The sequence below is a fragment of the Ceratotherium simum genome, chromosome 21 (assembly GCF_057802395.1).
Source record: "Ceratotherium simum simum isolate JZ-2026a chromosome 21, ASM5780239v1, whole genome shotgun sequence".
NCBI lineage: Eukaryota > Metazoa > Chordata > Mammalia > Perissodactyla > Rhinocerotidae > Ceratotherium > Ceratotherium simum.
Window position 1 is genome coordinate 29,900,513 of NC_141920.1, and position 21,068 is coordinate 29,921,580.

Sequence of the window (21,068 nt, forward strand, 5' to 3'; positions counted from 1 at the left end):
CTAGAAAACCAATGTCCTTAATCATAGACCACACAATAGTGGACGCCACTTGCACCCGGATGTGCATGCTTGACCAAGTTATTAGTGGACACAATTATGCCACTTCTGTATGTCTCTTGTTTTAAGGGAAATTGTCTTCCTTTTCCCATCTTTACTCTTCCAGCAGACAGGGTCATGGACACTTGGTGACCCAGATTGACCCAGCAGATGAGGACAACACCACAGGGCAGATGGAACGAACGTGGACCTTTGAAAGCTCTTCTGGAGTCAAGACTCCTGGAAACCTGACTCTATTCCTTTCTGACAGTACGTGAGAGAGAAATGAAACATAATTTATTCATAAAAAGGGGGGACTCTGTAGGTCACTTCAGGGTGATGTTTCTGGGGGAGAAGCCGTGGGACTCGCAGGCGAAGCTCACTGTCTGCTCAGGCGTGGCCCTCGCTGTGGGGCCCGATACCACGGGCGGAGAGGGTTTGGCTACAAGAGGAGCATTTATAAACAATAAACGTGATTGTGATTATATCACCGACCATAAGCGTGTGACACACTTAAGAACCTTCACATAGATTATTTTTAATCCTTCTAATAGTGCTGGGAGGGCAGGTCATCATCCTTATCTTACAGAGGAGGGCACACAGGTTCCCAGAGGTGAACTCTGAGGAAGGGGCAGGTTTGGGGTGATACCCAGTTGCTACCACCTCTAGGCGGGAAATTTGGCAATATCCAACAAATTAAAATACACACATCTGCTGACCTAGCAATGCCACTCCCAGTGGGCATCTCCAACTTGAGTAGAGTGTTGCAGCGCTGGTTTAATATCCCAAGGTCAGGAACAACTTTGTATCCATCAATGGAAGACTGTAAAATGATGAAAGATGCTGTCTCCATACAGGACATGTTATGCAGCTGTTGAAACAATGGGCAGCTCTGGGTGCTGACATGGAATGTTTGATTGGGGATGATGTGGCTGAAGATGAGGAGAGCTTCCCGATCACCTCGGGCCTCAGGGGCTGAACGCGAGGGGCATTCTGAACCTTTGGGAAACCGATGAAAAGGAGAAATGCTGGCTTCCTGTTCAGTGGTTTGGTTAGCAAATTTATTCATCACTTACTATGGGCCAGGCTCTTCTAGAGAAAGAGTGCAAAATGCCAGGGCAGGAAGGGGCCTGCCTGGAATCAGATCTGGGTTCTGGAATGATGCCCTCCCTCACTGGCCATGTGACCGTGGGCAAGTCCCCTGTTATCTCTTGGCCTCAGGCTCCCCATCTGTAAATATGGGGTTTGGGGCAGTTGGGCCTAAAGGTCCTTCCTGTGCAGACATTTCAGGATTCAGTATCCTGGGCCTCCAGCAGAAAACCCTAAATTACCATCCTTGCTGCGTCAACAGGAAACACCTAAGTAACACAAATGGCGAACCTCTTCCCTGGGTGAGGGACATTCTGAGATGGCCCAGCTCTGCCAGGAGCCTTCAGTGACTGTGTGAGTTGGTCTCTGAATCACACGCGAGTTTTCTGGACAGACACACAGCAAACACCCAACCTGTGCGCGTCTCCTCCAGCCAGGCTGTCAGAGTAAACAGAGAGTCTGGGCCTCTTAGGGATTCCTCTCAGTGTGATGTTTCGGAGGATGAAGGGAAGAAACACACATTCTCTCCTCCCTGCCCTGCCTGGATTTCTCCTCACAGGAAGGGAAGAGGACGTGAGCTTCCTGGGAGAAGAGCCTTTGCCTGCTCTGTCCACTGCTGCTTCCACAGCACCCAGAGCAGAGCCTGGCACACAGTAGGTGCTCAGTTAGTGCTGAGTAAAGGAAGACTCACCCACATTGAGGGGCACTCTCTGGGGGCAGGGGCGAGGTCTGACCGTGTGACTGGGGGAGTCACTCAGACTTTCAGTTCCCTCCTCCCTGGAACAAAGGGCTGGACGGGATTGGAAAAGGCAAGGGCTGTGGAGCCAGGCAGACGGGGGTTCAGACATTTCCCCCCATTTAACAGCCGTGGGGCCTTGAGCAACTAGCACGACCTCTCCAGGCCTCAACTTCCCTGATCTGTGGAAGGGGGTGAAATCAGATCATTAACATACGCAGCCTCCAACACACCTGATTATTGTGGCTCAAAGAATGGAGAGCGTTATTATTGACTTGTTGTCACACACCAGTGGACAAAGGAGGCCCCCGCTGTACTCACCACTCACGGTGAGCTGAGTGCCTGGTCCAGACTTAAACTCCACGTCATCAGGGCTCCCTTTCTGGAACTTCACACAGTAGATACCGGCGTCTGCTGGGGTGACGTTACTGATGCTGATGGAATAGTCCGTGCTGTTTCTCTTTGTGGTGTCTCCAACGTTTTCTACTCGGGGGAAGTGGCCTCCTTTGAAATTGTAGATTAACTCCCGGCCTGGCCCTGTCCCCCTGAACCACTTGACGTTCCCCACAGGGAGCAGGGAGGTCAGGGTGCAGTGCAGAGTGACCGTCTCTCCAGCTGTGACAGACACTGACTTCTCAGGCTGAAGCACCTGCAGCTCCTCCACACCTGCTGCTCCTGGAGAAAAACAAACCGATCATTTATTCATGCTTATGTGATCCTGTAGGTTTTCTCAAGCGTTTATCAACAACAGCTTTCACTGACTGAGTGCACACCACAGGTGGGCCTTGAGCTCAGCACATTGCATGGACACTACATGTAACCTTCACAACAAGTATGTAATGTGAGACCGTATCACAAACGAGGAAATAAGGCACAGAGAGGTTAAGTGATGTGGTACAGAGCCGCTCTGAGTGCCTGAGCCCTCTCTAGGGCTATTGATTCACCAAATAATTCTGCATATCCACTCTCTGGCCTCACAGAGTGTTGCATTTCTGGACCTTTGCATTGAACGGGGCCAGGAGACTTCTTTAGATCATTGAGTTGCGGTAGAAGTGATGGATGTATTTTGTGGCACATGCATTTAACTCTCAGAACCTCTATAGATCAACTTCCCTCTTCCACATGCTCATGATGGGTCTGCTCCTTCAGCCTGGATACCTGAGTGACACTGACAGGCAGAGGTCCCAACACACAATGAACATGTAGTTTAAATAAAAAGTAAAACATTGTTTCAAGTTCCTGGGATTTTTTTCCAAAGCGTAATCATGTTATATTAATGTCCTAATTCTGCTGTAACAAATTACCAAAATTTAGTGGCTTAAACAACAGAAATTTATATTCTTACAGTTCTGGAGGTCAGAAGTCCACAACTGGTGTTACTGGGCTAAAATCAAGGTGTCAGCTGAGCTGCATTTCTTCTGGAAGCATTTGACAAAAGTCAATGTTTTTAATAATAAAAACAGGCCGTATACCAGGAATAGATGGAAACTTCCACAAAACGATAAAAAACTCACAGCGAACAACATACTAAATGGAGAAAGTCTGAAAGTTTGTCCCCTGAAGATCAGGAAGAAGACAAAGATGCCCACTTTCACCACTTCTATTCAAGGCAATATTCAAAATTCCGAAAAATCAATTAGGCAAGAAAAATAAATGAAAGGTATCCAAAATGGAAAGGAAGAAGTAAAGCTATCCCTGTTTGCACATGACATGATTTTATATGTAGCAACTCTAGTGATTACACATACACACACACACAAAACTGTTAGAGCTAATAAATGAATTCAGTAAATTTGCAAGATACAAAATCAACAGGCAAAAATCAGTTGCATTTCTATACATTAGTGATGAACAATCCAAAAAGGAAATTAAGCAAACAATTCCATTTACAACAGCATCAAAAATTATAAAATACCGAGGAATAAATTTAACCACGGAAATGAAAGCCTTGTACTCTCAAAAGTACAAAACATTGCTGAAAGAAATTAAAGAAGACATAAATAAATGGAAAAACATCCCTGTTCATGGATTGGTAGACTTCATATTATTAGGATGAGTACTGACTACTACCGAAAGCAATCTACAGATTTGATACAATTCCTGTCAAAATCCCAATGGCAGAAATATTTTGCATAAATTGAAAAATACATTCCAAAATTCATATGAAATCTCAAGGGACTCCCAAATAACCAACCAACCTTGAAGAAGAAGAACACAGTTGGAGGACTCACACTTCCTTAAGAAAAAACTTACTACAAAGCTACAATAATCAAAGTACTGTGGAACTGAAATTAGAACAGATATATAAACCAATGGAATAGAATAGAAAACCTAGAAATAAACCTTTAAATATATGGTCAAGTGACATCCAACTAGGGTACCGAGACCATTCAATGGGGAAAGGACAAACTTTTCTACAAATAATGCTGGGAAAACTGGATATCCACATACAAAAGAACGAAGTGGGACCTTTGGTTTATATCATATAAAGAAATGAACTGAAAATGGATCAAAGACCTAAATGTAAGAGCTAAAAATATAAAATTCTGAGAAAAAAACAGAAGTGAAACTCTTCCTGACATTGGATTTGGCAATGATTTTTTTGGCTATGACACCAAAAGTATACGCAACAAAAGAAAAAATACGTAAATTGGACTTCATCAAAATTAAAACCTTTTGTGCCTCAGAGGACACTATCAGGATAGTGAAAAGACAACTGACAGAATGAGAGAAAATATTTGCCAAGCATAATCTGATAAGGGATTAATATCCAGAATATATAAAGAACTCCCACCATTCAACAACAACATAACAGACAATGCAATTAAGAAACGTACAAAGGACTTGAATAGACATTTCTCCAAAAAAGGTATGTAAAAGATCAGTAAGCACATAAAAAGACACTCAACATCCCTAGTCATTAGAAAAATGCAAAGCAAAAACCACTATGAGATATTCCTTCACATCCCTTAGGATGGCTATTATGAAAAAAAAATAAAAATTCAGAAAATAATTGTTGACAAAGATGTGGAGAAACTGAAACCCTTGTACATTGCTGGTAGGAATATAAAATGCGGAAGCCACTGTGGAAACAGTGAAGGTTTCTTCAAAAGTTACACATAGTATCTACCATATGACGGCAACAATTCCACTCTTAGGTATATATCCCAAAATATTAACAGCTGGGACTCAAACAGACACATGTACATCAATGTTCATAGCAGCATTATTCACAATAACAAAAAGGTAGTAGAAACGACCCAAATTTGCATCAAGAGATTAAGGGATAAACAAAAGGTGGTATATACATAAAATGGAATGTCATTCAGCACTAACAAGCGATGACATTCAGATACGGCCCGTAACCTGGATTAACCTTGAAAATATTTTGCTAAGTGAAATAAGCCAGATAGAAAAGGACAAATCTATGATTCCACTTATATGAAGTACCTAGAACAGGGAAACGCATAGATACAAAAAATAGATCAGAGATTACTGGGGCTGGAGGGAAGGAGGAAAGGGGACTTACTGTTTAATGGGAACAGAGTTTCTGCTTAGGATGTTGAAAATTTCTGGAAATGTATAGTGGTGACTGTTTCACAACATTGTGAATGTACTTGATGCCACTGAATTGTAACCTTAAAGATTGTTAAAATGGTAAGTTTTATGTTATGTACACTTTACCACAATCAAAAATAAGTACTAACACAAGGTGACCGCCCCATGTAGAGCCTCGGGATTGGATGAAATGGCTCAAGAAAAAAGATAAAATGTGTGGTCCCAAAGGCTGATAGAGTGGAGAAACCTAAACTTGAATGGGGAGATAGAACCATGGGAGCAAGCAAGGAAACAGCAGACTTCAAACTTGTGTTTTGAAAGAATTGTGGGTGGTTGACTGTGTTTGGACAATGAGTTATGAGTTGAAGGGACACGAGTCACCTTTGGGCCAATCACTGAACTGCAGGGGCGAGACTTTCCAGTTCCATTTCACTGCCTCAGTGACTAGCCAGTTTCTGGACACACAGAGAAATAGAAAAGCATTCCTTCTTATTTGAGGTGCCCTAAAAAACAGGCATGGATTCTGGTGGCAGGGATATAAATCAGGGGAGAAGGATGTTGTGAGACCACAAATAAATCCTGTGCTCTATTCTATTTCTTAGCTACTCCTCAAGGAGAATATTTGTGTTCACCTTTGCAGAGGGTGAGCTGGCGAAACCCATCCACTTAGCACTGCTTGTAACCAAACCTGCCTCCTAAGGAAGCACATGCTACTACAGGGCCAGTCCTTTGGTGTGCCCAGAGCATCAGGTGGTTTGGGTTTGGAAGTCTGGAGAAGAAGATGGGAACTGCTAAGACAAAAATGGGGAGAAATATAGATGAATATTGGAGGGCAAATGGAAGGAATAGAGGAGGGAGGAGAGTAGAGGAGCAGAGGGTCAAGATCCATCTGCCATCTGTGTATCTGTAATTCTCATATTTACTTCTCTGGCCCAGGCCTATCCCCTGAACTCTGGACTTGTATGTCCAACCACCCACTGGACATGTTCCTTGGATGGAAATAAACATATACAGTTAACATGTCCCAAACTGAACTCCTGAATGTCCTCCACAGCCCTCTGTGTCTCAGCTGAGGCACCCTTACTCTTCCAGATGCTCAGGCCCCAAACCGTTAGAGACTTTCTCTCCCATCCCAATCCTATGCATTGGGAAATCCTGTTGGCTCCCCTCCAGCACGCTTCCTAAATCTGGCCTCTTTCCCCTGCCTCTACCAGCTACTGTCCTGGTGCAAGCCGCTTCTTCTTGTTCGCAGGAAGGCAGTGACCTCTTACATGGTCTAGTTTCCTCTATCTATGTCCTGATATAGTCTGTTATCAACCAAATGCGAGAATAATTTAAAACTCATGTCAGATCATGTCACTTCTCTCTTCAAAACCTCGCAATGGCAGCCATGTCACTCAGAGCAAAAGCCCAAATCCTTGAGCACAGCAGGAGGATCCTACTCTCAGGGCCTTTGGACACGCTGTTCTGTATCAGGAAGGCTCCTCCCCCAGATCACCACGTGGCTCACTTCTGCACCTTCTTTTTCTCTTTGTTTGAATTTCCCCTTCTCCGTGATTCCTCTACCCTGTTTAAAATACATCCCACCCTACAGAGTCTGTTCTCAATTCTCTTATCCAGCTATACTTTAGTTTTCTCCTTAACAGTTATCACTTTCTAATACACTATATTATTTACTTATTCATTATGTCTATTGTTTACTGTCATTTCCCCACTAAGATATAAGCTCCATGAGGGCAACTAATTTCTCTCTTTTATTCACCAATCCATCCCAACTTCCTATAGCAGCTCCCGGTAAATAGTAGGTATCCAAAAAATGTTTGTATGATATCTGAATTGCCCAGTGTGGCACCTCCTTGAGACTCTGAAGTCTATTTTAAGTGGGTAATCTCTGTGGAAATTGTGTCATAACCTGAGTTTCTCGTGTAGATGTCTTGGTGAAAAACAAAAGCAAATTGCATTTACTCAGGAATCAGAAGAGCCCAGGAGAAGAAAACCACAAACCCTCTTCCCCACACCCACCCTTCCCCACACCCAGTGGCAGAAGCTGCAGAAATCTCATGGGGTGGGAGTAGGGTAACGGTTAAACCCATGAGCTCTAGAGTCAACTGCCTGAGTTTAAATCACAGCTCTACCGCTGACCACTGAGTGACCCTGAAGCTCCCTGTGCTTCTATTTTCTTTCTGTAAGGTAGAAGGGACAAGAGTATCTGCCTTGGAAATAGTGATCACATGAGATAACAGGCATAGGCATGTCTAACAGTGTCCAGACATGGGGAGTGTTCAAGAAATTGAAGTTATTACTCATTAGATTCCTGAGGCAAGGAGACTTCAATCACATTTGAGGGTATAGATGTAGATATGCATAGAGACATGGATATAATTATAGATACAGATCAGATAGGCAGGAGTCTCTGTATGTTGTGTCCCCTTCTCTCCACCTGACCTCTATCCAGCATGCAAGAGGGACTCCAAGATAGTAACACACGGAGGAGAGAAGTTTACTTCTCTTAAGAGTTTAGGCAGGGTAAGGGGTAAATTTAGGGAAGCAGAAATGAGGGATGTTGGCTGAGAGACAGAGAAAGTTAAACATCTGTTCAATGTGCATTTCATGTAGACTGAAAATGATTTGAAGAAAACTGTAAGGAAAGTCTTTTAAAAATTCCTGAGTGTGTGTGTACACTTCCTCACACCCACTCATACATACACACAGACATAAATATACGCATTCACACGTAGATATAAAAATGTGGCCTAGCATGGTAGTGTACAGGATTTGGGGGGATTAAATAAATTTATAATACATACTAAAAGCTCAGGAAAACAATGGGCACATGGGAATCACCCAACACATCATTAACAAAGGTTTGCGAGCGCACACAGCAGAATTGGAATTGTGGTGATGTCTCAGTGGCGTGATGGTGGTGAGTATCCTTCTGTTCACTTCTCTGTACTTGCTCATTTTTCTGCAATTAGCCTCCTCTGAGAAGCTGAGCAGCATAACATGGTTAAAGGAATGAACTCTGGAGTTGGTCAGCCTAGACTTGAATCCTGGCTCCTCTCCTGCCTTAGGGTAGAGGACATTGGGCAAGTTACTGTCTCTGCCTCAGTTTCTCCATCTGTAAATCAGGGATAATGGTCATAGCTAGCACAGGGTCATTGTGAGGATTAGACAAGTTAACAAGCACAACGTTGTCCTTGTTGCTGTTTGAAGCACCATCTGTTTCAACGCCTCTGGTGACCAGCAGGTGATGGATCCACAGAGAAAGCACTCAGATCCCCATTTCATGCTCTCAGATAGTGCCCAGTCTGGGCCTTCTGTGGTAGCTCTGGGTGGTGTACGTGTATTTACCTGGAGACCCTAAAAGTCCCCAGACAGAGGGAGAGGATTCTACCCCAAGGAATGCTCACCTGTGAGTCCCAGCAGTGGAGTCAGCAGCAGGCAAGGAGGAGTGGGGAGGGGCCGGGAGGCAGGGACGGGCATCCTGGAGGCCTGAGGAGCCTGCTCTGTCCCAGTGTGTGTGCTGGGGAGAACCCTGACCTCTGTGCTCCGTGGAGAGGAGGGAAGGCCTGCCTCCCATGATATAAGAAGAAGCACCTATGATGGAGTGACATGGCTGTGACAGTAACCTTGTTCCAGATTCTAGACAGTTCCTGCTTCTAGATTGTGAAATAGGAATCAGGAAGAGAAGGTGGCTACAGTTGAGGAGTTGCTCATCTTCTGTTTTCAGAGAGACTTGGACAGGCCTAGCAGAAATAATGCTTCCTCCCTGAGTGGGGCCTCTGCTCTCTCCACCTGGCCCCTCACCCCATCTTGAGGTCTTCATGGTGATTCCCCATTTGGGAGCCCCAGGCCAAGAAGGATCTGTGGCTGTGGGCTGGGTCCCAAATTCCAAAGCCCAGCATCCTAGGATGTGGCTGGCTTGTGACCTCATTCTGCACCAGCCTCAACCAGGAGCTACTCAGCTGGAGGAAGGAAGAGGGTTTTCCAGGGCCTGCTCAGCTTTGGGACGAAACCTGGTCTGTTCCTGAATGACTCCCTATTCCAACCCTTTATTGATGTAACTTGTAAAACTTAGCCCAAATTCACCAAGCAATGTGGACCTCAGAACTTGTATGTGAATGTATCCAACAGAAGGAATCATTTCCTGACTTCTTTGAGGAGAGGAAGTGGGTTCCATGACCCAGCAATTAATCTTTCAAGTGTTTGTCTCATAGAAATGAAAACTGATGTCCACACAAAAACCTGTGCATGAATGTTTATAGCAGCTTTCTTTCTATAGCAAAAACTAGAAACAACCAAAATGTTCAATAATAAGTGAATAGTTAAACAAACTGTGCTGCATCCATTACAGGGAAATACGACTCAGCAATAAGAAGGAATGAATTACTTATATGGGCAGCAACTTGTAAGTTTCCTGAAGGCATTGTGTTGAGTGAACAAAGTCAATCTCAAAAGGTCATGTACTGTATGATTCCATTTACAGCACATTCTTGAAATTACAGAGATAGACAACAGATTGGCATTTATCAGAGATTTGGTACGGTGGGGATGGGTGTCACTCTAAATGGCCAGCACAAGGCAGACCTTTGTGGTCATGGAATTGTTCTGATCCTGATATGGTGGTGGTTACACAGATACACACATGAGAGGACCAGTATAAGCAAAACCTGGGAGTGATACAAGATTCAGCATAAATAACACTCTCATAGTCATTATAACATAGACGCTGACTAGTAAGTTATCCAAAATTATACTATGATTATATTAGGTTGATGGAGAAGAGAAAGTGTGCATGTGCGGCATGAGGTCAGGAGTAACAGAACATTATATCCCCCCTTCCATAGTGGGAAGTCAATAAATAATGCCTAAGAGTGAGAAATCAAGAAGTAGCAATATAAACGCTACTGTATGCAATAGTAGGGCATAAAATATAAAATAATCAGTTAAAGGGTTGAAAATGGTGTCCCCTGGGAGGTGGAGAATGGTGGAAGGTTGGGGAGACTCCGGTTTTTATATGTAGACCCTGTAGAACTATTCCACTCTTAAAACACGTGCATACGTAACTGTGGCAAAGGTGGAAACTCATTTTAGTTAATTAGATTAATGTTATCAGAGTGACACATGAAAAGAATGCCCATCCTATTAACACCAGTAAGAGAATGTTATAATTTTGCTGGATCTAAGATTGATGTTTAAAACTCAATTACAATTCTATTTACTAGTCAAAAACCACTGAAAACAGTAATAATAATTTTTAAAGATTCCATAAATGAGGAAACATTAAAGATAACTATAACTAGGGATGCATAAGACCATTATGGGGGGAAAACACTAGAAAATTGTGAGTTGAACAGCTCAAAATCAAACCTAAATAAATAGAGGTATATCATATCCATGAAAGGGAACCCTCAATATTGGAAAGATGTCAGTTTGCCTGAATTAATATATAAATTCAATGCAGTCAAATAATAATTCTTAAAGGGTTTTCATGAAACTTGACAAAGTTATTCAAAGAAGCATTTGGGGCGCCGGCCCAATGGCATAGTGGTTAAGTTCCCATGCTCTGCTTCGGTGGACTGGGATTCATAGGTTTGGATCAAGCTATGAACCACTCATCAAGCTATGCTGTGGCGGCGTCCCATATAAAGATGGGCACGGATGTTAGCCCAGGGCCAATCTTCCTCAGCAAAAAGAGGAGGATTGGCAATAGATGTTAGCTCATGGTCAATCTTCCTCACCAAAAAAAAAAAAAAATCATTTGGGCCAAGAATAGCCACTATAGTTTTGAAAACAAGAAAATGTGGGAAGACTTTCCCAAAAGAAGAATCAAAATTTATCATAAAGTGATTCTAATTAATAGAGTGTAGTCTTGACAGGGAGATAAACAAGAAGCTCAATGGAACAAAGACCTCATTAAAAAAACCCACAAATTTACAGAAACTTGATATATAGCAAAGGTGGGAGTACAGATCACTGAGTGCTGGATAATTTATCCTCGTGGAAGGAAAAATAAGACCTCTTCCACCTATAACACACAGACACACACTCACACACACACAGCTGAAAAATATAACTAGATCAAAGGTATAAATGGAAAGAACAAAACTTGACCAAAAATTAAAAACTCCTTTTTCTGTAACAAAAACTCCCAAATGATACCAACACTGCTGCACTGGGGACCACGCTACAGGAACAAGAGGGATTCTCCCGTATGTGCCCAAGGAATCAAAAGTTAGAATGATTGTTGCAAAGTTGTCCTAGGAAAATATTAGATAAAGCGTCAATATCCATCATGAGAAGAATAGATAAATCATGGCATATTCTTACAACAGAAACCTACAGAGCAGTGGCATATCCTTACAGTAGAAAGTGGAGCTACATATGTAAACATGAATAAATCCCCCAAACTACTAAGCATAAAAATTAAAATCAAGTTCCAGAACGCTGTATACAGTATAACTGCAATTATATAAGATTTAAAACAAGAAAAGTAATATTAAATATTGCTTAAGGATTTATACATGTCGTGAAAGTATAAAATCATGCTTGAGAATGATAGACACCAATTCAGGACAGTGTTTTTAAAAGAAACAGAAGAACATAATGGCAAAATGTTAATATTTTGCAAAGACAGGATGGTAGGTCCATGGATATTTTTTATATTATTCTTTACATATTTCAGGAGAGAAAAATGCTTCTGCAACTTAGTGATTTCAAAATGCATATGTGTTAAAAAGAAATCATACTTCAAAAGCTCTGGATAAAAATACAATCTGCTCTGAGAATTAAGGGTTGGTCATGATCAGGGGCAGGATGGAGATGTATTTTCTTGACATGTTTGATTCTCTTCGGGTGGAGGCAGGGCCAGTCTGAAGCGCAGTGCATCAGGGTCCAGACACCCTGAGCCCCTATGACCAAAGTCCATCCTTGACTCAGCTCCAAATGCCAGAGAGAAGGAACATGGAGAGGGTGTGTGGAGGGAGTATGTCTGTGGTGGAGGTGGGGGTGACAGAGTGAAGGGCAGGGGTTGGGGAAACCTACAGGTCCTTGCAGCTTCTTATCCCTGCTTGAGACCCTTGGGGAGGGCAGGAGGCAATGCATCACAGGGCATGCAGGAGCCATAGGGAAAAACAGGCATTCATTCATTCATTCAACCCATGAATATTTATTGAGCACCTACTATGTGGCAGGCACTCTGTTTGTCCTGGGTTCATGGCGCAGATCAGAAATGAAGACCCTACTCATGACACCCCAACACCTCTTTCTGAGTTCTGAACTCTCTCCCATACCCATTGTGGGAGATCAAAATTGGCCACCCTGAAATATGTTTTTTTTATTTTAATTATTTTTTCTGACAGACATTTGACCTCTCCCATTAACTGTCTAAAAGAATTTAACTCTGGGTATAGACAGATTGGCAGGGTCCTCGCTAAGCCCATTTTTAACAAAGTTTTGTTTACTAAACATTTACAGTTATAAGGGAAATCTTCATTTGTAAAGGTATCTTCTTGTGTGTTCTGAGAAGAGGTGGGGATGACCTTGTGTGTGGAAACTCTTATCAGGACAGAAGGAGAAGACTTAAGTCTACATACTCTTGATTACTATAATTTTTGTCTCTCAGGCCACATTCTTTATAGGCGGCCCTGCAAAGAATTATCTGACAAACATTTACATTTCCCTCTCCATGTAAATTATCTTTTTCCCCTCTGAAATCCCAACCTACCCCCCTCCAACATCCTCCTTTGTCTTTAGCTGAAGATGGTATTTAAGATGAAAATCACTGCTATTCTGTTGAGAGACTCAGTTTCCCTGGTTTTCCTTGCTAACCTGTCTTAATCATTTGGCCAGCCATAAGAACCTTAAGGGAAAGGGCGGAGGGGGATTCTCCCTCTTCCCCAAGACCATATTCACTTTGCCACAAGTCAGTGCCTCCAAGTCCCTGAGATAGGTTCTATGAGTTGATTTTAGTGATACTTTCTTTATTCAATCCAAAGATATATCACATGAAAACTGAATTATGTAACAGTTTATGGCGGGGGGGAGACTCTGGAGTTTGGCTTTCAAAACTTTAACCTTCACCCCACTTGCGTATCTTGGATTCCCAACTTCATTTGAAAATCTTCAAATTCCAGGGCACTACACCATACATGAGTTTGGAAGCCTCTGAGAATTCCAAGATACGTTTGGAGAAACTACGAGTGTTCACCACCTTTTCGTGAGGCTGGATCACACTTGTAGGTACCATGTGACTTTGTGGACTTGCCCCAGACTCCTCTTGCCAGCCCATGATGGTGGCTCGGACCTCCCTCCCTAAGGAATAATGCTTGCCCCAACTCTCCTGTTACAGCTTCCGCCACCTGTGGATTTAGGTGACTATGAAACTCACCACCAGCAGCACCTTGAAGACCAGGAGCAAAGATAAGTGCAGGCATCTCTGGACCTCATACCAATGGGCAGAAGGAGACACCAAATGGGGCTCTGTGAGTTTAAATACCTCTCTCCAGAATCACCTCATGCCCATCAGAATGGCTATAATTAACAAGACAGGAAACAACATGTGTTGGAGAGGATGTGGAAAGAAGGGAACTCTCATACACTGCTGGTGGGAGTGCAAACTGGTGCAGCCACTATGGAAAACAGTATGGAGATTCCTCAAAACATTAAGGATAGAACTATCATATGGTCCAGCTATTCCACTGCTGGGTATTTATCCAAAGAACTTGAAAACACCAATGCGTAAAGATACATGCACCCCTGTGTTCATTGCAGCGTTATTCACAATAGCCAAGACTTGGAAGCAACCTAAGCGCCCATCAAGGGACGAATGAATAAAGAACATGCGGTATATTTACACAATGGAACACTACTCAGCCATAAGAAATGATGAAATCCAGCCGTTTGTAACAACATGGATGGACAATGAGGGTATTATGCAAAGTGAAATAAGTCAGAGGGAGAAGGTCAAATACCATATGATCTCCCTCATTAAGTAGTAGATAATAACAACAACAAACCAACACATAGAGACAGAGATTGGATTGGTGGTTACCAGAGAGGAAGGGGGGAGGGAGGAGGGCGAAAGGGATAATTAGGCACATGTGTGTGGTGATGGGTTGTAATTAGTATGTGGGTGGTGAACATGATGTAATCCATGCAGAAACAGAAGTATAATGATGTACACCTGAAATGTATACAATGTTATAAACCGATGTTACTGCAATAAACAAACAAAAAAAGTTAAAAAAAAGTTTAAAAAATAAATAGATAACTAATAAATATCTCACTCCACTCAGGAGACAGAGGGGAACCAGCTGATCACAGGAGTAGACGCGAGCTTACCTGGGCTCCCAATGGGCTTGTGTGTGTGTAGGCTGCTGCAGACAGTGTGAGGTTGGCCTGAATGGGAGTCTATGCCTCATAATGCACCTTACATGCTAGCACCGCTCAGATCCCTGCACCAAGAAACTCACCAACTGCAAGCCTCCCAGGGTGGAGGTCCCATCGCTATTCTGCTTGGATGTGGGTTGCTCAGCTATCTTCAACATATGGCACTTTTCAGCCACGCGAGATGCACACTCTGTGGATAGAATCTCTGCACATGGCAGGTAATAGCCACCAAATACAAGGAGGGTGAAGACTGGGGCACTGCCACTGCAGAAATAATGTAGCTTGCTTCCCATCAGAAAGGACCACTTTGGAGGTTTTCACCCAGATCTGCATATCCCGCTGGGTGAACGTTTTTATTATTTCTGCTGGACAACAAAAAAAAGGGCATAGAGAAATTGAGTGGTAAGTAGGACCATCCCATGAGAAAGAATTCTTACAGCAGGCAGCTGAAGGCCAGCTCTCTCAGGGAGAGAGAGAATGCAGGTCAGAGGCCCTGTTGTGAAGATGTGTTGTTCTGCCAGCCTGGCATTCCCCTCACCCTCTCACTGGTAGTGACATGGGCTATAAAACGCACAGGCAGACACAGAGGCTCACATTCCTGTGGGAAGCTGTCCTTGCCCACTTCAGGTGGTTCTGGAGAGCTGTCAGTCAACACTTTGCTTACCCCTGTCGCCCCAGCCTGGCCAATCATAACCCTCCCTTCTCCGCCCACTCTCCTCCCAGCCAGTCATTCTTTCTCTCCAGCTGATCCTGCTGAACCAAGCAGTGCGCTCCTCTGGGTCTGAACTGCTAGCGAGCAGCTCCCCCTAGTGGAGAAAGTCATCTGAGGACGCAAAGGGTGAGAGAGAGGAAGAGAAAGAGGATTAGGACGGGAGTGGTGGGAGGAGGAGCAAGAGGATGAGGAGGGGAAGAGGAGGAGCAGAGAAAAAAGGGGCAGAGAAAGGAGAGGGAGAGAGAGCACACTGAGCAGTAGAAGAATGAGAATCCTGCACCTGCACCCTCCTGTTCCTGGCTGAGTCAAGAATTCTGGTCTCTCTTTAAAATAGACTTCCTGGAACTTCCAGCTGAACCAGTCTTGATTACTAGCCCTCCCAGAAGGCACTTTGGTGCCCAAAAGTCCTTACTCTCTGCCATTTCCTGCAGTCAAGTGTTAAGACTGAGATCTTTCAACCTGAAGAGTGCTTGGAATGGGGGAAGGGAGGTCCCGCTCCTTCTTCTTCCTGAGGGTGTGGGGGAGGGAGGGAGGAGTGGAATTTAGGGGGAAATGCCTGCCAGTTTGATCTCCTTCCTAGGGCATCCTCCCTCCCTTCCCCTTCATCCAGTGCTGCCCTGAGTCCCTGACCTACAGCTGTCCACACCCCAGGCAGAAGGCCCGGGTTTTCACCCTGACCCTCCCAGCCATGATGCCCAGAGGGGCTGGGTGAGAGGCCGCACTCACCTTTCCCCAGCCTGATGCCTGAGCAGGGTGATGTTGGCCTGAACTGGGGGCTGCTCATCCTGGACCACCCAGAAGGCAAACTCCCTCCCATCCAGCATGGCTTCTGCCCGGCACGTGTGCTCCAGAGAGCAGGTCCCGTCTCGTTTATCATGACCTGGGGGGACTCCACGGTCTGGATCTTGTGCCTGTTCTCCATCCAGGTGAGGTGCAGGTACGAGGGATAGAAGTGGCTCTTGTGGCAAGTGTGATTCACTCTCTGATGCACATGGACATGTGTCCCAGAGGGCCTGGTGATCTTCAGGGTGGGGCCAACTAGACAGAGGGACAGAAAGAAACAGCTGATGAAATCACCCCTGCCCGCCTGCCCCTAAGTTTCCCTCTCCCAGGAACCAGCACAAGATCTCTCACTCTCTCATCAGTTACCTTTTCTTTAAAGAAAGAAATAACTTTTTCTTCTATGCTCAGTGTAAGGCAAATAGAGCTAAATGTTAATATTCATTAATATGGATCCTGGTACACGGCTGTCTGGTATTTTATTTTCTCTATGTTTGAAATATTTCATATCATGAAATATACCCTTAAGAATTACTAAAATACGATGCCCATGAGGACAGGGACTTATTTTAGTCATTGCTGTATCCCCAGCACCTAGAATAGTGCCTGGCACACAGTAGATATTCATTGTATGTTGAATAAATGATAAATATTTAAAATTAAAAATTAAAAACTAATAACAATGATATTAATAGAATAAAGATTCCTGGAATGGAAGATCAGAGCCAGATAATAATGATAATAGGATCAAACATTCCTAAAGAACTCCCTGTTGCCAGGCAGTGTTCTAGGCGTCTTATAAGGAATAACTCTTTTAATCCTCTCGTGAAACCTATGAGGTAGGTCTTAATTTTTTCCCCACTCTAAGAGGAAACTGAGGAACAGAGAGGTTAAGTAACTTACCCAAGATCACATGAGTTGTGAAGTGGGGCAGCCAGGATTGAACCAGGTGGTCGGCTCTGGAAGCTGTGCCTTCACCGCTGTCCTACGAGATCAGCCACGACAATGAGGAACTCCTGTATCCCATTTGTAAGATGGGGCCTCGGGCGAAAGACTCTGAAAGCCAATGCTGCCAGGGAAACGATGCACCCCACCCCACCCCACTACCTGCTCACCTTAGAGCACTTGGGAGGGGCTCTGCCAGAAACTGCAAGTGACTTCATAGGTCACCTCTGATGAGACATCTTGTCAGGCCAGTGTCACTCACACCTTGCTGGGGACGTGATGGAGTAATTGCCTTTGTTGTCAGTCACCAGGTGCTGAGCTGAGGATGATGCTCATGTCTGTCCTTCATCCAGTCGATGTTGAAATCCCAGGAGCTGAAGGGGCCAGCAGTGCTGTTGAAAGGCACCGAATGTCCAGGCGTTGTCCTCCGACGCGTGCCCGTCAGAGAGATGAAGTGCTGCCCAGCTACGAAAGAGGGCACTTGTGACTGCACAGAGTGGGACACATCCAACACCAATAGCCTGTACAAGATTCCCATGGTGGATCAGGCCCTGTGGACTTACTGTGCACCGTGTCTGCCTCCAGCCTTGAATAGTGTATGACGAGATGATAACAAGCAAACGAGCAAATAAATCATTACATCTGGATCTCAATGGCATTGGGGAAACCCAAAGAGTGTAGAGATGGAAAATACTGGGGGGACTTATTCTAGAAGGGTGGGGGAAGAAGGATTTCTGCAGGGGGTGACATTTTGAGCTGAAACTGAGGAATGGCAGCCATGGGAAGGGGGCAGGGAAAGAACATCCTAGAAAGGGGGAACAGCAGATTAGAAGCATATGGGATAGGAAGAGCTTGGTGGACTTGGAAGCTGAGAGTTCTCTAGGACTCCAGCATTGTGGGCAAAGAGGTCCAGATCAAGAAGAGCCTTGTGGGACATGGTGACACTCTTGACTCTATTCTGGGTGTGATGGGAAGCCATCAGAGACTTTAAACAGAGGGGCAAGGGGATCTCATTGACATGTTTGAGGAAATAACTGGGGTTACCTTGTGGAGAGTGGCGAGGAGGCTGGCAGGATGGGAGAAGGGAGACCAGTGGGAAGGCTGGCACAGACCTCCAGGTGTGAGGTGATGGTGCCTGGACTAGGGTGGTGAGACATGGAGGGACCCTAGAGACATTTGGAAGATACACCCAACAGGACTTGGTGATAGACTGGATGTGGGACAAGGGACGGAATAATTATGGGTAAATAATTCTTAGGTTCTTCTCTTGAGCATCTGGGTGGACAGGGGTTCTAGTTTTTGAGATGGGGAAAACTGGACCCTTTTGGGATAGGAGAGGTGTGCTGAGGAATCAAGGTTTCCACTTTGGACATAAGTGTGAAGTCAAGAATCACTGCAGCCCCTGATGGTTGTCCTTCCTAATCAGGTCCTTCCCATCAACACCTCATCAGGCCTCCAACCTCTGCTTTCTCACCTCCAGTGACGGGGAGCTCTCCATCTGAGGCAGCTTCCTGCATCCTCACAAAGCTGGGACTATGACAAAGTACCTCTGCTGCTCCCCTAGGATCTGTCTTCTGGAGTCATCCCAAGACAACTGTGGGACTAGACTCTTCCATTTTCCTGAGGACAAGAGATCTGACAGCAGGGACCTCTCTAAGTCTTCACTGCATCTCCTGAGCACCGGCTCTGAGCCAGTATGGGAGTTGAGTGCTGGAGACACAGAGATGTGTGAGATGTGACCCCTGCCCTTGAGGAGCATTTGGTCAGGTGTGTGGGGAATAAACCAGCATTGACAACACAGAGTGACGGGTGATGAGGGCAGCTCTGGAGGCCATGGGAGCATGTCCTCTTAGCGCAGAGCTCTGGTACCTTCTGCATTGTGCTCTCCCCTCCTCTGGTGACCATCACCCCACCCCCACACAGCACCTGTGATTTATAAAGCACTTTCAGGTGTGGGTGCTCATTTCCATCTGCATCTCAACCGTGGGAGGCTGGTATTATTGTCCCCACTTACCAGAAGAAGAAACAGAGACACAGATAGGTTTAGGGACTTGCACAAGGTCACACCATGACCTGTCAGTGGCTAAGAAGGGAGGTTAAGCAGATCTACCTGACTTAGGGTCATAACTCAGGGGGTTCCTCTCTCCCAACATCTTCCCACCCTCATGCCCTTTCTGACCTAGATCTGGTAGCCACCCAGACCAGAGCTGATGTCAGGGAGACTGGATAGAAGCCCAGAAGGGCCACGTGCACCAACCCCCCGATGAGGCTCTACATGAGCCCAGGAGCACTGCCTGGTCTCCTGACAGCCTGGGGAGGGCCACGTGCTTCCTGGCCATCCATCCACCCCCAGGCCTGGAGCAGTGGTTGGAGCCACAGTGAGAGAAGTGGTCACTGTTGCCCAGGCCTCCTTCTATACCCCAAAACGTCAGGCCTGATGTCTCTAGCCTGGGATGCGTCTGCTGCCTTTGGGCTGGGTGCTGACTGCCTCTGATGCCCCACAAGCCAGAGTGGCAAGGGGCTGGGATCCACCTACAGCTTCAAGCAACAGAGCTCCCTCTGATGTGGTGAGCCTTCTTCACGATGAACAGATGTGATGGAGAGCCTGCTCTGGCCCAGGCCCAGGGAGGGCTTCTGAGACCACAGAGTGGATGGGATGTGGTCCAGGAAGGGTTGGTGAAGTGGGCCTGGGCATATACGACCAAATAAAACAAACACAGAGCATAGACTTGGAAACCCAGCCCCTGCCCCACCACTTTAAAGGCTTGCAGAGCGTCGGCCAGGGCTTCTCCTGTTGTCCAGAACTGTCTAGCAGGCTCTGAGTTAGGGGAAGATGAAGGTTAAACGCAGCAGCCATTGCCCTGGCCTCTCCCCTTGGTCCCTCTCCATCCCCTTACTCTGCTCGATTTGGCTTCCTCAATGGCCAGAGCTGACATACACCTCTTTGTTTTATCTGTTTCCCCATGAAAAATGATTGGCCGTGAGGATCGCTGTCTTTCGTTCATTGCTGTAACCAGCACCCAGCACTGTCTGGGCACAGAGTAGGTACTGCGTCACAATGAATGAAGCTTTGGGGCCAGGTGTGTTCTCAGGGGGGATAAAAAGCAGCAAAGTGTGGCCTGTGCCCCCAGCCACCCCACCTCCCCCCTGCTCTGTACACTCAGCTACCTGTGGGGGGACTTGTCAGCCTGGGGGAGACTGCTATGGAATCTCTCCCCTCACAACCCCCACTGCTGCCTCAGCCAAGCAAGACACCCCGAGAAGATAAATCCTAGAGATCGGGGTGCCTGCAGGAGGAGGAGGCCGGCCTCTCACCCCCAGGTGTCTTCTGAGGAAGACAGTGGTCTTGCTGCCCCGAGCACTAGAGAAAGGAACTGAAGAGAGAGGGCAGGGCAGAGGGATGGGGTGGCAGGGGAGCAGCCTGAACTTCCCCCATGCAGAGTGGAAGGGGGCGAGGTCCTCTGAGAGCTCAGAGCATCCTGTCGACAGCCCATCAAGATTGCAGCATGGACTCCAGGGGGGGCAGCTGTGGAGCTGGATCAGATCATGCACGAGGGAGCTGTGCAGCAGGCAGCCCTACAACACACACAGCACATGCACACACGCATGCACACACATGCACACACACACATGGCCCGCCAAAGGATCCACACCTGCGACTCAATTCAGGGAAGGGAGGGGGAACAGAAGAACGCTTCACCTCCAGCCCTTCCAGATCCCTCGGCAGAGACTTGGGGGCAGCGCTGGCTGTGGTGAGGGAAGGAGGGTGTGGTGTCGACTCTGCACTGGACGTGATGTTGACATTGGGAACCAGCCCAGCTT

The 21,068-nt window shown here is 45.7% G+C and overlaps 1 protein-coding gene and 1 pseudogene across 1 annotated transcript; both read right to left on the reverse strand.

Moving 5' to 3' along the window:
• Positions 1-362: 362 nt before the first annotated feature.
• LOC147914260 (signal-regulatory protein beta-1-like) lies at positions 363-8,924 on the reverse strand. The gene is made up of 3 exons (XM_087444920.1): positions 8,830-8,924; positions 2,183-2,536; positions 363-478 (listed from the first exon to the last, which is right to left on the reverse strand). The coding sequence occupies exons 1-3, from the start codon at positions 8,900-8,902 to the stop codon at positions 363-365; spliced, it is 543 nt and encodes a 180-aa protein (XP_087301046.1). The 5' UTR covers positions 8,903-8,924.
• Positions 8,925-15,351: 6,427 nt separating this feature from the next.
• The window catches only part of LOC101405616 (signal-regulatory protein gamma-like), a 66,539-nt pseudogene continuing 60,822 nt past the window's right edge, over positions 15,352-21,068 (reverse strand).